We start from the raw sequence: 16,851 nt of genomic DNA, 5'->3' as shown, positions 1-16,851 counted from the left end.
TATTAAGTTTGTTTTTACTAATGTGTAGTAGGCCCTGGCTATTAATGTGTTCCCCACACATTTCTTAAGCATGTGCTATGATGCTCTAAGTACTGTAACATGCTAGGACCGAAAAGACGAGGGAAATATTCCTTCCAGTAGTTTACAGAAGACAGGGGCAGGGAATCCAGGGATTAAGATACACAAAAGGCAAACTTCACGAAAAAGAAATTTTTAGAGCAGTTTTAGGTCACAGCGAAATTGAGCGGAAGGTACAGAGATTTCCCATATATTTCTGCTCCCCAAAACGCATAGCCTCCCCCGTGACCGACATCCCCCACTAGAGTGGCACTTGTCACCACCGATGGACCTATACTGACTGACACATCGTAATTCTGCAAAGTCCGTAGTCTACATTAGGGTTCTTGTATTTTCCGTGAGTTTCGACAAATGTGTAATGACTTGTGTCCACCTTTGTAGTAGTATAAAGCCTTTTTGGTTACCATTCCTTTGAAAACATGTGTAGAGAAATTCTGTTTGTGAAACCGTGTTGCAAATAGTAAGACAGTATGTAAATATGAGGTGGTATTTGTTCAAGTACATGTCACTTTACGCAGGAGTAGTCTTTAATAATGCAATTCTAAGTTGGAAACAAAAAAAAGTGCTAAAAAACTAGGTACAGAGCGTAAGCCCCAAGTCGAGGGGAAAAAGAGTGTAGATAATTCATGTGAATAATTGTGACCTACTGTTTTTCTCTGGTTTTTATTAGATAAATATAAACCTTTGTCCTAAACTATTTTAAAGTGAATAGTTGACAGCATTTATTGTACATACTTGTGTCAGTTCGAGTCCCAGCAGGAGACACGTGATACACTCAAAATGGACCATTGGAGAAAGTTTAGGAAAGAGATTGCTTGCAGGGGGGTGGTGAGGGCGAGGGGCAGATGGCCCTGGGGACCAGTGGCGTCTGGGTGGGACTGCCGTGCTTAGGCGTGAGGGAGCAGCTGTAGCTGCAGCTCTGGCTGTTTGTAGAGAAGCTACGGCTAATGCTGTGCCCTGGCAGGGAGGGCCAGAGCAAAGTAGGGCAGGGGACTCTGTCTCTCCTTCCTTCTGAGCGTAAATGGAAGCCAAAGCAGGGGTGCCCAGGTGATGCACCCTCCTTGGGGTGCAGGGAGGGAGCAGGAAGGGCAAACAAAATAATGGGCACTGTTATTTCAACACCTCCTGCATTTCAGCCTTTATTCTATCTCTATAGAATGATCTAAGCCTTGCACTTTTCTTAGTCATTTCTGTGCAGAAGAATTCCTAGCAGATTGTATCGGACTCCCTGAAACCAGCCCACAGTAGGACTGGACTGAACAGGTTGGAACACCTGTGTGGAAGAGGTGCGGGCTGTGGCTCCCAGCTTGGGCCGTGGAGTCGGGTTGCCTTTCTTTGTCTCTGGCTCACTCAGCACCTGTGTTACCCGGCGTCAGCTGCTCCCCTCCTCTGTGCCCGTTTCCTCTTCTGTAAATGGGGATGAAAACAACACTCACCTCCTAGGGAAGTTACAAGGATTAAGTGAGTTCAAGTGCCCAGAAAGGCACGTGGTAGGTACCGCGGTTAAAGTCCAATAAATATCAGTTGTTGTGAGGCCTAGTGTCTTTTTTTTTTTTTTGCCCTTGCTTTACTGTAAATGGGGCATCTCCCCCCTTTTCAGACTCATTAAAGGTTTTGTTATGTTGTGTCACAGCTCTGTTTATACCCTCCCCCCAGCTGCATTTGTCACCAAAGTCAAGGCCCAGGTCTCTGGAGCCCGCTCTCTCAGTGAAGCAAGGAGATCAATGGGCTACTCCCCTTTGAACATAATTAATGTCAGAAGCTCTTCTGCGATAGTTTAAAGTTGGACATATTCCCCACACACATAGGGAATGAATGGCGTCTCAGAGCGTTACTCCTCTGCCGCCCGCTCCTTCCCCTGTGGACCCCCAGCCAGGTGGGAGTCTTCAGAGAGCTTGAATCCACTTGGTAAACGCAAAGTGGATCAAGTCGTAGGCCAGAATGGACTTACCTTCATAACGTCAGCGCTCATGGGGCCTAGAAGGAGATCTTACGGAAGATGCAATAATACTACTGTGTCCATGCCTTCAAAAGAGCTTCCAGCGTCTCTCCCGTTGAAAGACGTAAAATCCCAGAGCCGAGAATTTGCAGTTTGCAGTGTCTTAACACGAACAAGACAGTTAAGCAGTTTTAATAGATCTTTGTTCTTCTGCGGGTTTTTATTTTTATCTTGACAAGCACCTCCTACTTTTTTTTCCGCTCTCGTGAGTCCCTTCCCAGTCTTAGGTATTCTCGCCCCGAAAGAATCTGTTTATGTTTTAAGAAGAGACGAGGAAGGACGATGAGAAAATTCTGACGATTGCTCAATGTGTGAGTGATTTCTGCTGTGGTCATTTTGATCACCGTGTAGCATCGTGTCGATAGGAGATTAGTTCATAGCAGAAATTAAGGGACACTTTGAGGTTCTTACCAGTTTACTTATTTCTTTACTCATTATTCATTCTACAAAATAAATCAGTAAGTGATGTTCTAGGAGAGATACTAGTGATTCCTTAAGATATGTTCGAATACTATTCATCTCAAAATTTAAAGTAAGAATTTACTTAGAAAAACTATTTAAAATTGGAATGTTACAATAAAAATAAGCTTTTATTTAAAAACTAGAGACTGTTAAGGTAATGTATTAGTTTAAGAAACTTTTAAAAATATGAATTTAAAATATTTGTAACAGCTTCATCATTACTTTAAAATCCCCTGCCACCCCCAAACTCCTTCAGTTCTGATTTCTAAAATAATTTTTTTTTTAATTCTGAAGTTTAAAGTTACTTTTTTCAGTGTGAACATGTCCAAGTTCATTTTCTGCCTGATTGAAAACACCGTGTTCCTTCACCTGTCAGCAGCTCAGCTGAGCAGTCGGGCTGTATTATTCAGTATCTTGTGTGAGGTGAGGAGCGGTCCAAAGGAAAAGATATCACAAATTGGTGCCACACTTCGATAAATAGAGACATTTTATTTTTCACCAAGCTAATTCAATCCAGTTCAGTTAACTCTTTCTTCCCCCACAAGGACAGATCAAAAAAGCCGCTGTGAATGAGTGAGTCTGTCGTGTGTCTGACACGTCTGGGTGCCACTGGAAAGCCGACCCACGAGGGAGGGTTCTGCCTTTAGAGTTCAGACAATGCCCCACACAATGGCCCTGTCCACAGCAGAGACGGCTGGGGACTGCGCCAGCGGCAGAGGGCTCCGATTGCACTCAGGCCGGGACCCAGAGGGGCTCTGCCGCGTCCCTCGCGCTTGTAAACCCCTGCCACTGCCACCTTCCCAGTGCCACCTCTCTGAAGGGACCCCAGACATGTTTCAGGTCGTTACTGAGTCTCACTTTAGCTCCAGAGGCTACAGCAATTGGATGCCGTAACTTCTATGACTTTGATAAAATCTTTGTCCTAAATGTCTGTTTCTGAAAAACCCTTATCAATGTAAATACAATACTAGCATCTCTAGTTCTTAGTTCAACCGTTTCTTCCCCGGACACAATGAAATGTACACAGTGATAATACTGGTCTCCAAGGGGGGGGGGGGGGGGGGGGTTATGCTGCCGCACAGGAGACCTTTACAGAACGTCCCGGAAGAAGATGGAAAGTGCGAAGGAGTTGCCTGTTGCTCTGCGAGTAGGTGCGAGGGCCTCATCTCGGCATCAGAACCCTTCCCGGCTGCTTCCCCACGGCCGCCGTGGGTTCCAGTCTCTGCTGTCCGGCAGTGACACCGCTGTCGGGCAGGCCCAGGCCGTGCCCTGCATCTCCAGCGTCCTCTGTCTCTGGCCTGCCAGCGGATCCTTCATGCCATTGAGAACCCTGCCTTTTCCTCGGCCAGTCGCCGTGGTGGGGTGCTTCTTCCTCCAAGTGGTCAGAACATCTCACTCTCAAGAGTGTCGTCCCGACCTCCCCCGAGTGCAGCCTGGCCGTGTGCTTGCCCCCCGTGAGGGGAGGCGCACTTTCTGATTAATCCATGTGTCCTGTGTGTTCACGGCTTCGCAGTGCAGCCCGTGCTCACTACGTGCAAGGACGGGTCCGGGGCTGCGTGTCACAGGCTGGAGGACAGATGCCAGAGCCAGACACCCCCACCATCACCAACGGGATGACCACACGCAGGCTACCACGCCGCTTCATGGCTCTCGCTCCTTATTCTGGAAATGAAGATCTTACTTACCTACTTCAAGGGTCATGAGGATGAAATGAGTTAATTTGGGGAAAATGCTTCGAACAGTCTAAGTGCTTTGTAAATGTTGATTACATAAAATAAATGATTGAACCCGTGCTATCTGCTGTCCACCATGCATGAACTAATTTAGTCTTCACTGTCGTCTCACATGGTCGATCCTGTTGCCATCCCCGCTTTGCAGATGAAGGAGCCCAGACAGTGCAAGTTAAGGAACTCGCTCGAGGTCACGCAGCAAGCACAGGGCAGAACCAGGATTTGCATCCACACTTCCTGCTACCAGGACCCTCCACACTTCCTCTGCCTGTAACCGCCGTGGTGTCTGTGACACCCGAGTGTCAGGCACTTTGTCCTGGAGATTATCCCGGTCAGATGGGGGGAGATGCGGCAGAACGTGTTCCTTGGCTGTGGGAAGACGGCGAGCGTGAGATAATGGCGAGAGGAGAGATTGGTCCCGCCGGACCCTGGTGCTGACCGCCCGGGTCGAGAACCCGAGGGGATGGGAACCACGTGTGTGCGCAGCTGCTCCCCGGGCGCCCCGGGCCGAGGCGAGGTGTACCCTGTGATCGTGCCTTTTCGGGTTTTGTTTTTGTTGTTTCCTTTGAAGCCACTGTTTTTGTCTGGCTCCTGAGACCTTGCTGGTACAGCGATCTAGCCCGGGACCGTACAGAACACAGTGAAAGCGGTGGTGAGACACAGGAAGTGAGAATGTGTGTCAGCTGCCTGCGCCTATAAATAGTGCATTCGAGGTATCTAAAACATGTTTCATTCTCTTCTGCCGCGGCACCCAGCTATACCGAAGCACTAAATGTGTGCCTAGGCGTCTTAGCTAGAAGAGGTCAGCCACCAGTTCAGGAAGCCAGCACTACAAATCTTAGTCGTAACACATGAAGCCTTGGATAGGAGAGAGATTCTTTTGAGGTGGTTGTACGTGGCGTGTATGCTTCATAGATTTACAGCTTGGGACGTGTACCTGCAATAATAGATTATTTTCCAGACATCCTATCTAGTGTCCAGATTTTTGTGTGCACAGTCAGAAGTTTTAAAAGTGAATTTCTTCAAAGGATTCCAATTATTCAGCTGATAAAGCACAGATAATGTAAAAAAATATTTTACTGTGAAGTCTTTGGGGGAGGTATAAAAAGGTTCCTAGGACAGAAATGCTTTGAGGAGGTTATAATGGCTGATACTCTTAAGTGCGGGGTAAAAATTAAACTTGAATCGCAACGATGAAATATTTACTCATCAGATGGCTTTGAAGTTTAGCTGCTCTTTGGTCGCGGCCCTCCTCCTAATGGACATGTTTCGGAGAGGAAAATGATTACAGCCCTCAGCTGTGATGTTTTCTTACTCTCTTGTGTAGAGGAAATCCATTTTTTTTTTTTTTTGGTCCATTTGGGTGTTTGAGTTTTGAAGACCAGCTACTTAGAAATCACATTCATTGCAGAGATGGTTCTGACCACTGTGAATGCATTCTCATTGATAGGCTAATGTTTAAAAGGTAATTTTTCTAATACCTGTTGAATCTTTTGAAGAACCTTAACTCTTTTATGCTACAGTCTTTCCAACTTAAATTTATTCTCCATCGTTTTATATCAAGAGGCCTAAGGTGAGTGTGTGCATGCAAAATGAATAATAACGTTACAAAACAGGGTTTTATGAAATTGCTCCATGGGTAAAATGCTTCTGTTTTAAAGCTATTCAGAAACTACATAGTTAGAGGTACAGTTCTTCAGTTCTGATAATAACTGAGGGGTTTTTCGTCAAAGTTTAAAAATTGTAGTGGCTTTAGAATGTTGAGTAGATACTGGTTTTCTTCTAAATCCTGGATAAAGTTTCACTCAGATGAGTGATTTAGGACTTTAGAAATTGTTACTGAAATGTCGGTTAACAATGCTCTGTTTTTATGTTTCCTCCCACGTGGACTATGGTGCATTTTTAACATTTATGTTTGTCTTTTGTTGCTCAGTTTTCCTACGAACCTGACAAGCAGTGAAGACCTCAGGAAAATCCCGGTAAGCCTTCTGCCTGGCCCCCGTTTCTAAAAGGGCCTCCATCTCCTTGAACCCTCCGGTTACCTGCAGGTGATAGCTTAGTGTGATGATTGGAGGAGAAAGAAGAAAAGCAACATTGAGTCTTTATTTTTAACGTATGATAGGGTGTGACTTCTGTACAATTTCTGGAAGTTCAGGTAAACGGAATTAGAATTGATGACTGCTTAGAGTTTACGCATTTTGTTTGCAGACTCTTTTCAGATAAATAGGGAAGCTGTGTGTCAAGGTCAAAATTATAGTTATAAAATAAGAGCATGTGGAGAAAACGAACATTGTTGTTGTTGTTACTGGGACAAAGACTGAAGAAAGACTAAAACCGTTTGGGAATATTCAACAGTAAGAAAAGCATCCTGGCAAGAGATCCGGCTAACCATGAAAGTGTTTGAAAGAACCTGTCGGACACTCACCTGGCTAGCCAGGACAAAACCGTGTATGCTCACAGGCTCGCTAGCCACCGGCTACGTTAACGCACATCTTTGGCAGGGCTTGTGCAGATAGCTCGACTTTTTTTTGTTGTTATTTGAAACCCAGTTTTGTGTCTGTTCAGAGTTCCATTGCATCTTCAGTCAGTTCTAAATATATGAAACCTAGGGAAGAGGTTACTTTACAAAAACTTGGGCACATGTTCTTGGTAGAAAACCAAACTCTCACTGAATAACAGAAATAGAGCCTTTATTCCAAGATGCTGGCAGTTGCTGTTTGAACCATCTGTCCTTAAAGTGTGCGATCCAGATGTATAATAAGAATTTTTTAAAGCAATAAGATGCCACAATTTTCTATAATGAGATATGCCCAAAATAAACCATGGTGGTGTAGAAACCATTCTAAATGTAGTTCTTTCTTTAAAATTGTCGAAAACATAGAAGCAGAGGACTTTGTATTGTGTTTTTGCTGCTTTATGTAAATGATTTGTAAGTTTTTCTGTTTCATAAATACTCCAGTCTTTATAATATGGCAGTCTGGCGAGAAATGTCAGAATGTATGAAGTCAGCCTTTGATCAGATAGTAAAATGAATTCTATCAGGCGATTACTTAATCTCAAACAAAATGCAACATCAAAAAATCGATTTAATGTGCAGCGATTGTTTATTAAGTAACCTTAATTACAATTTCTATGTGCTTGTAAATGTACTTTTCCAAATCTTGTAATTTATTTCTATAAAAGCATGCTTAGAATTCTTTAAAGAAATAAAAATGTGAAAATTGTTTTAGTTAAAGGATTTAAAGGTGATAAAAGCATCCTTGATGTGTGATTATTTTTCTCCGGAATACTAACTCCTCTAAATGACAGTTAAAGGATTACTAGGTGTTGTTAATTTACTGCAAGATACAATTAAGAGCAGAAAGCTCATCCTCATGCCGATCGTTTTCGAGGAAAAGTATTTGAACGATTTTTATGGTGAAGATCATAAGATGTTTGAAGTAATTTACATTAAGTTCTCCCATAATAGCCATCCAGCAAGTTATTTTTTCCCCCCTCCTGGACATAGTACTTTGTAATTAAGTTCGTGTGTCTTGCAGGCTGGTGCCAACACCTGTCGGCGAGAGCGCCGTGTTTAAGCAGGAGCAGTAGCCAGTTGAAAGGGCAGCGCGAGCTCTTTAAGGCCTAATTAAGAACTGAAAGGGAGATGAAGGGAGCAGGACAAAAGATGTGAAAGTAGCTGAGATGATATTCCCAGAGCAAAGTTCCTCATTAGAACAATAATGAGATGATCACAGAATGCCAAGCCTTCATCTTATCTCTCTCCCGCTCCCCTCCAGTTGCCTGGGATGTCAGCTATGGCCCCACCAATATTTGGTTGCCAGGACAACCTTTCTTTAAATCTTCAGTTATTTTGAGTCCTGATAATTTGCTTTTGTTCCAATTTAAATATTGTAAAAAACATATCCATTTCCTGATGTAAGTAAGGGGCTAGGCTGTGTATAAAGTAACAACAGATCCCTGGTCGCACTCAAAGGCTTCTGCACAACTGTGTTATTTAAAGTTCTGATTAGGAAACTTCTTGTAATAATTCCACTATTCTCTCCCTAATTTCTTGTTCCTGCATATGAAAATTTTTAACAGAGGTTGGGTATGAATGGAAAAGGGTCGGTCGTGAAAGGGGAAGAGAGAAGAAAAATGTACATTACATGTCAGTGTGGCAAGACATCTTAAAAACATATGTGCTGTCGAAAAGGCTGGAGGGGAAAATGCTGAGAACTTAGGAATCCCCCTGTAGGTTTTTGGAGTCTTTACCAGTTTGGAAATTTCTCAATTTTAGATGTTTTTCCAATAATAGTATTAAAAAAAAATCTTTTGAAAAAAATCAATTTTTACATTTGCCTGAGAGTTTCCCTCTTTAAGCAAAATAATTTTTCGTGACCGGACAATGTTTTAGTTTTCTGTTGTATATATTAATTGATATTAATCTTTATTATTTTATTTAGAATCATGTCAGTAAACAAGGATAGATGTTTATTAATTTAAAAATCTCTTGTCTAATATTAAAAGGTTTACATGATTTCCAAATATGGGGTAAAATCTGGAACTAAGCATAAAACTGTTTTTAATTATATTATATTCTTTTTCAGAATTTAGTTTATAGTACATGTGTTTCTAAGATGTTTTTCTGCCTAGAAACTTGATGCAGAAATTTGGGGTAAAATTTTCACATAAAAGGACAAATGGAAAATTTATTGAAAAGGTCAGAAATGTATTTTCAGGAAATCTATCTATAATAGTATAGACACAATAATACTTATGTCTAATATGTAAGTATTAGACAGTTGTAGGGGAAAAAATAAGCCAAATAATGGATCTGTATATTTTAAATTGTGACTGTAAAGTGTCAAACAATATTCCAGGATAATAATGGATTATTTTGAGATTAACTTGCTGAATTGATTTATATCATGGCATTAAATTTAGGTGATGTCAAAATAAGATTTTTTAAACATCTTTCTTCCTCATTGTCTCTAGAGAAATGGTCAAGTTTTTCTAGCTGTGTTTTCTGGTAGTGCCGGCATGTAGTGCTCAAGTGATTTTCTGTGTCCATCGAGTACTTTAGTTTGGAGAAGTCAGTTCATATATGTATAATTTGATGAAGATCAGTGAGACTCATATGTGCTATTCTTATGTTAAGAGAAAACCATACAAGTCAACCGATCAGTAATGAATCCCATTTAGTTTAATGACATCAGTCCCTACAATTCTCACAAGAATCCCTATTTTTCGTGAAATGTTTTATTAGAAGAAGGAAACTGAATCAGTTGGATGGTGCCACTCTCCTGAAGTGCAGCTGAGAAAACTCTGCTCGTAGACAAGGAGACTTTAGAGTTACAAGGGACCTTGGAGGCGAGCTCATTTATCAGATAAGGAAAGCGAAGCCTGGGTTGGTTTCTGGCTCAAACTTGTGCAGAATTGTTCAGGTTAAAGTGAGACACTTCAGCTTATTTTTAATAAATTTAAAAGATATACTTACCTGTATTGTATGTCTTACCTTTTCTGTAGAAACCTGCTTAATATTACAATTATTTAATAAGAATGTGGTTAAGGAATTATAATAATGTTTATATCTCTAAACTACTCATGACCAATTAAACACAGGAGAGAGTATGTGTATTGAGCATTAATCTTTAAAAGGATTAATTGATCTGAGAGAGAAGAGAATAAAAAGTAAAAGTCACACTGTGTCCAAAACCGTCCTTTAATTGTTGCAGAGCAACATTCTGGAATGTTTTCAGGGACAAAGGTAATAAATACAACACATAAAGTTGTGTCTGTTCCCAGTTTCTAATGCTGAAACAAAGTAAGTTTTCACAAATACGTATTACAGAATTTAAACTCACTTCCTCCAGCGCTCTCTCCCTCCATTCTGTCAATCTGGTGGAGGCTCTTACTAAGTCCCCTCTGTAATATTTCAGCAGCTTTATAACTGACCTCAGCCCCTCCAAATGATTCTACCCACTGCTGCCATTTTAATTTTCCTGGAACTTAGCTTTAAACATTTCCTTCTTGTCTTTGGAGACCTTCAGTGCCCTCCTTTCCCCCACAGCAGTAGGTCTACAGGTCCTTCATAATGGCATTGACCGTCCCTGATGGTCTGCCTCTGCTCCCCGTCCTGAACCGCAGTTTCCAGCCGCATACTCCACCCATGACCTGTTTGTCACTATGCCCGCAACCTCGTTTCTCTCTTTGAACACACAGAGCCCACCGTTTGAGATGCCCGTTAAGCGTTTCTGCTAAGGGCAGGCTGTGGCTTCTCCAGAAAACCGGAGAGATCCTGTGGGGGTGGAAATGGTTCTCCGCCCTGAATTTTTTTCCTTGTCCCGGAGAAGAAAGTGTGGTTTGATGACCCGAGCAACGCCCTGTTGTCTGGGCCCCAGCCTGAGCTTTGGTGCCGGCAAAGCCGTGCGCGGCGCCTGGGGCAGGAGAGGACAGAAAGTTACACCTTGGCTCCACTCGCGAAAACTTCCCGACACATAGCAAATTAGAGTAGATCCTGAAAATGAGTAAAGACACATTTAATCCCTATTTTTAAAGAAAGGAAGAAAAATGGCTTTTCTGCATTCATTGGTTCCTGTTCTCCGTCCCCTGCTGTTTGGAGTAGATACGTTTAGTCTGAAAGAGTAAGAGCAGTTTCCTCAGTATTTTAGGTTATTTTCCTTAAAGCCAAATGGAAATGTTTTGAAAGAAAGTGATGAAAACCATTCTAAGTTGTTGAGTTTAATAATAGAACTGCATATGAAAAGGCATTAACATGCTACTTTATATTTGGCCATTATATTTTACATATTGAAAAACCTAATTACTATATTACTGTAAATAGATGTCTTTATTTTTAGCACATTCCCAAGAAATATATATATATTTTTTAAAGACTTTATTTATTTATTTTTAGAGAGGGAAGGGAGGGAGAAAGAGAGAGAGAGAGAAACATCAATGTGCGGTTGCTGGGGGCCATGGCCTGCAACCCAGGCATGTGCCCTGACTGGGAATCCAACCTGCGACACTTTGGTTTGCAGCCCGTGCTCAATCCACTGAGCTACGCCAGCCAGGGCCCAAGAAATATATTTTTAATGTTAAAATGTGTAATGAACATGAATTAAATCAGTGCCTTTTTCTTTCTTTTTTGTTTATGTTTACATAAAAAAATTCATCAATAGAATAAATTTTACAAAATAAGCCAATAGTGACATGGAAGACAATGTAGATATACTAATCCTAAATATCATTATCAGAGTTGAACTCCGAGTTTCCTGATAACCAGGGCAAAAAGGGAAATAAGATATATAGGTATTAGTACTATGAGGAGGAAATGAACTAGGTACTCGAGGGAGAAAAAGCAGTTTGCCTCTGAATTAAAGCAGAAGTCACTCCCACGGGAGCTTCTTATAAGGAAGCCCGTTGATTTAATTCTGAATGCCTTCAGCATTTCACAGCAAGAAGCCGATTTGGTATTGCTGCTGCTTGTAACCTTCTCCAATCAAAAGGCATAACATTAAATGACAGTTCAACGGGAGTGATTTCATGAGAACTGATATCCAAATGTGTCGTTTTCAGTAGCTTTCTGTAGTTCCTCCAAGTTAATTCTCAGAGATCTTTAGGGGATTTTTAGATATATTTATTATAGAACGTCGTATCGTAATCTTACGTTGTACGTCAATTGTTTTACGTCCTTGCATTGTACATTGCAAAACAAGGTACATCCTTGTTTTAGGACGTTGCCTGCATTGTAGCAAAGGGTTGTAGGAGAGTTCAGAGCCATAATGAAGACTTGGGCATGTCTGGCCCGTGCCTGCCTCGGCTCAGACCCGCCGTCCTGTGCACTGGCACGTTGGCTCCGGCCAGGGATAGAGGGACACTTGACCAGGGATAGGGGGACACTTGACCAGGGATAGAGCGGGCACTTGACCAGGGATAGAGGGGACACCTGACCAGGGCTCGAAAAACCGAAAGTTGAAGTTCAAAATGATTCCGATTTTGTCCCTGATACTGTGTCTACTGAAGTGACACCCTGTATCCTGTTCCAGGACAGCAACCCTTTTGACGCCACGGCGGGGTACCGCAGCCTGACCTATGAGGAGGTGCTCCAGGAGCTGGTGAAGCACAAAGAGCTCCTGCGGAGGAAGGACACCCACATCCGGGAACTCGAGGACTACATCGACAACCTCCTGGTGAGGGTGATGGAGGAGACGCCCAGCATTCTCAGAGTGCCCTACGAGCCGTCCAGGAGGGCTGGCAAATTCTCCAACAGTTAGGAAGCCAGTTGTACCATGCTTTATAGTTGGGGCGTGGGGGGGGGGCAGGGAGGGAGAAGGGAAGAAAGAGAAAGAAAGCAAAGGACGGGAAAAAAAAAAAAAGAAAGACTTGTTACCGAAAGAGACTGCTACACCTCCAGGTTTCATTACATGCTCTTCTCCATTGTGAAAAATTGTTTTACCTGCAAATACCAGCAGGGACTTAGCAAGCGTGACCTTTGAAGTGAGCTACGTCATTTAAACTTTTAAAGTTTAAAAGTGAAAATGGGCCAGATTCTCGATCAGTAAGCAGTTCCTTAGGTCTCCCTTAGGTGCTGGAACCAGCCCATGAATCCCCCATGGGCCTAGGGACGTCTTCAAAGGTACATGACCTACTCCTCAGGAAAAGATTTCTCATCCGCTGAGATGTGAGAATTGGTACTGCGGTTGGTTTCCCAGCATCCAATGTGTAGACAATTCAGCTGCAGGAATACTGCTCACGATACACACTACTTAAAAAAAAAAAGTTCATATTTTATATACATACATATGTACGTGAATATAAGTTCACGTATATTTGTGTATAAAATACGTGCATATACCTCACGTATACATGTGTTTTTAGGACATTCGAAAACAACTGGTTGCCTCTAAAATTAGGATGCCGATTCTCAACTTGAAAACGTGCGCGTGCTGTTGCACGCCCCCATCACTACTACAGTGTTACGGTTCGTTCAGGAGCGGCTGCTCCCGGTCACTCTTGACGGTGTGTGTGAACCTCGGTTTCAAAAGGAGCTGCTGCTCTGGGCCACTCCTGCATTGGATGTTTGCTCTCCACCCAGAAGTAACGCTCCAAAGTCCTTTTTTAACTTGATTAACGTCACAGCAGCACGGATTTCTTGAATTCATTTTTTTTATCTTAACATTTGAGTTTCGTTGAAGCTCTCAGCGGAAGATAAGCTAATGCAATTTGTTTTGTTGAGATTCTGAAGGCCTGTAAATCACTAGCAAAGAAAATATTAAGAAGTTCAAGCTGAAGATAATTTGGTGGGGGAGTCCGGGATCATCTGATGCCTGATAATCCAAAGCAGTGGGCGAAACTCTGGGAATAAAGCATTAGGCTTGGTTTCCAGTTACGTAAACAATAGAACAGATGGTTGCATTTGGGTCTTGAACCAAAATAACAAGTTACTGAAGGAGGATGGAGTCTGAAGAAGAGATCTTGGCTCGCATGGCGTTGCACATTACTCTCCACTGACCCTTTTAAAAAAGAATTCATTTATCACAAAATTATATGTCGGCTTTTCTAAATCAGTCTGCCCCCCCCCAAAATGTTGATTGCTTCCACGAATTGTCTTTATGTATTTGTACCATATTAGTCTGAAATTTAAAGTGAAGAACACTGGTTATAAAAATATTACTAATTACTACTTTTTACCTTCAACATATGAAATACTTGCTTTGAAACACCGAATCTGTCTCCTCTGAACTTAAAATGAAAAGCATTCCTGTGTGTGGAGACATGTATTTCTCAATCTTTTAATGAAGTACATTTTTATCTAATATGTATCTCTACTAAGACTTCATTGAAAGTTAAATACAAAGCAGATATCATAGTTTTGCGCATTTTAATGTTTTGAATCATATAATACTTGGCTAAGCTTATATTCAATGTATAAGCTAAAGTCCTTTGTTATTTATATTTTCTGAGTTTTTTTAGTTTTCCTGTAAGAGCATACATTTTGAAATTATGAAAATTTTCCCCAAGTACAGAAATAATTTTTTAAAATGAAGAAATAGAGAAGGAAAAATAGCTTTACCAACTTTTCCTTCTTACGTATTTCTTTAATAAACTTCAAAATCTGGTGTAGAGTTTTATTTTCCCATTTGAAGTCTTAATAATTATTTTTTAAAATGGTGCCATTTTTAATTAATGTTTATTAAATATTAAAAAATTCTTAGCATTTATTTTTTCTGTTGTTAGTATGATTGAAGCTCGTTTTACACTTTTTTAAAATACCAAAATCCATGTGTTTTTATGGTATGACAGATTATTTGCAGATATTTTAATTTGCTTTGGCCAAATTTGCTCTTTATAGAATGAATGGAGATGTTGGTTTTGTGTTGGGGATATGTTTTATGTGAAAGAGCTCATTAGAAAGCATGGTTCAAGTAACTGCTATCCTTTTTATGAGGAAATTCATTTTTAAGGAGACATTCTTTGCTTGTATAAAAATAGTTAAGAATTAGATTTCTCCATATGTGAGCGGATTTAGTTATAAGTGACCCAATATTTTTATCTTTAAACCTGAAACAAGAATTCTATTGAAAACTCAATCTGCATTTATCACTGCCTAAAAATGTTCTAATTGGATGTTTATGAAGTTTCACTCATGACCTGGAACACAACATATTACATATATTTTCATAGTTTGTCAATATAACAAACGGAAAAACAGAAAGTGAAAATCCGCTCTCCGGTAAACATACCAGTATTTCCCGTGTTTGAGCAGAAGTGCAAACAGTAGGTTTATTTCCTAGCATCGTAGAAGAAACGGCAGAAAGATCACCTTAGTTTGTTTTTCCAAAATGTAGCTTTTAAGTATTAATGGTGTATTTTGTTCGTAGCTTAGAAATGGAAATAAAATATAGGTACTCATGAAATAATGCACAGCACTATAGGCGTATAAATGGACTTTATTTATGCTTAAAAATGCACGCTCAAAAATACTTCCACCAGTAAGAGGATTTTAAAAAAAAATCACAGAATTGATGCTTATCTCAAGTCTATCTTAAGTTAATATACTTCTGTTGATGTAATTAAAATATTTCTATTATTTTACAACCAGTTCCCCTCCCAGCTTTAAAACTCAGCGTTGGAAATACTGAACATACCGTTCTTCCACTTAAGCTTCCACCTCGTGCACTGACCCCCGGGGCCTGTCTTAGCGTTGTACATAGAGCGACACGTCACCATCCACGAGAAACGCTCACGTGTTGCTTTTGGCTGCTGTGTTCTGCACTGAGCCTGGTTTTGCCATGCCCCCACGAATGTGGTACTACCCATAGATTATACATAACCACGTCTATTGCTTTTGGCAGTAAATGAAGATGTCGTCGTAATTTTCCAGCTGTGAAAATGTTGCCTTGTATTTAAAAGGGTTTCGTGGCTGGAAACCTCAGTAAAACGCAGCTCATTAGTGACAGCCCTGCTTTCCTCCCCCCTCTGCCCTCGCTCACCACCCCCCCGCCCACCACCCCCATTAGGGTGCTTGTTCCTTCGCAAGGAGAATGTGAAAAGAAAAGGACTGTCTTCAATCTATCCCGTACCTGTTACACTAGAGCTTTTATTCGCCTCTGGAGCTTTCTAGGAAAAGCTACCTACCTTGGGTTTGTAAGCCAAGCGGAAACTTTGATGTCCGTGTACTCCTGTGTCTCGTCGATGTGCTAGGTGTCGCTGGGGCGTGTGGAAGTGAAGGATGAAGCACGCTTGCTCCCTCGGCCTCTTTGAAGTGGGAGGTGAAGGATCGCAGCGCCGCTGGCTCGTGAGGGCAGATGTGAGGGTCTGTCAGCACACGGCTGAAAGCCCCCATTTTCGCAGATTTATAACTTGCCTAATCCACATGCAGTTATTGGAAGTATTTAATATGCAATAGGTAGCACCTTAACTAATTAATCTGCATCTGAAGGGTTTTCTGATGTGTTTGATAAGTAGCGTAGCAACTCTCCAAGCATTGAGCTAGAGTTGGTGTTTTATTTTATTTCTATGCCAAAAAAACCCACTCTTACCATGGAATCGAAGTCTGTAACAAACGATCCTTTGGGCCTGTTTGTCTTTGAAGCTCCCAGATGGTTTGTATTTCGAGGTACAAAAAAAAAATGCTGCAGATCTAGAAATGTATATATTTAGCAGGTATTTGAAAGATATAAGCATTATTTATAACTGAAGAGTATTACACTTACTAAGTAAAATGCTCCAGTAACTTGTATACGTTTTTGCAGGTACAAACTCAAAAGTATGTAAGCATTGCATAATGTGACAATTATATAATTTATGTAATCTGATGCATGAATCAGACTTTTTATATAATATATATTGATTTATTATCGTTGATTAAAGTGTTTAATCTTAACTCAGTTGTCTAATTTCTTTTTTTTTTAAGATTTTATTTATTTATTTTTAGAGAGGGAAGGGAGGGAGATAGAAACATCAGTGTGCGGTTGCTGGGGGTCATGGCCTGCAACCCAGGCATGTACCCTGACTGGGAATCGAACCTGCGACACTTTGGTTCGCAGCCCGCACTCAATCCACTGAGCTACGCCAGCCAGGGCTAATTTCTTATTG

General features: G+C 41.2%; 1 protein-coding gene across 1 annotated transcript in view; it reads left to right on the top strand.

Moving 5' to 3' along the window:
- The window catches only part of RAB11FIP2 (RAB11 family interacting protein 2), a 40,477-nt gene extending 23,838 nt beyond the window's left edge, over positions 1 to 16,639 (top strand). Inside the window, exons 4-5 of the mRNA XM_028514174.2 lie at positions 6,203 to 6,248; positions 12,300 to 16,639. Of these exons, the coding sequence (XP_028369975.1) occupies positions 6,203 to 6,248; positions 12,300 to 12,527 (274 nt within the window). The 3' untranslated portion in view covers positions 12,528 to 16,639. The remainder of the gene's footprint in view (positions 1 to 6,202; positions 6,249 to 12,299) is intronic.
- Positions 16,640 to 16,851: the final 212 nt, after the last annotated feature.

This window comes from Phyllostomus discolor, chromosome 5 (assembly GCF_004126475.2).
Source record: "Phyllostomus discolor isolate MPI-MPIP mPhyDis1 chromosome 5, mPhyDis1.pri.v3, whole genome shotgun sequence".
Classification (NCBI taxonomy): Eukaryota; Metazoa; Chordata; class Mammalia; order Chiroptera; family Phyllostomidae; genus Phyllostomus; species Phyllostomus discolor.
Note: the sequence above shows the minus strand (reverse complement) of the source record. Positions and strands in the feature narration are given on the sequence as shown.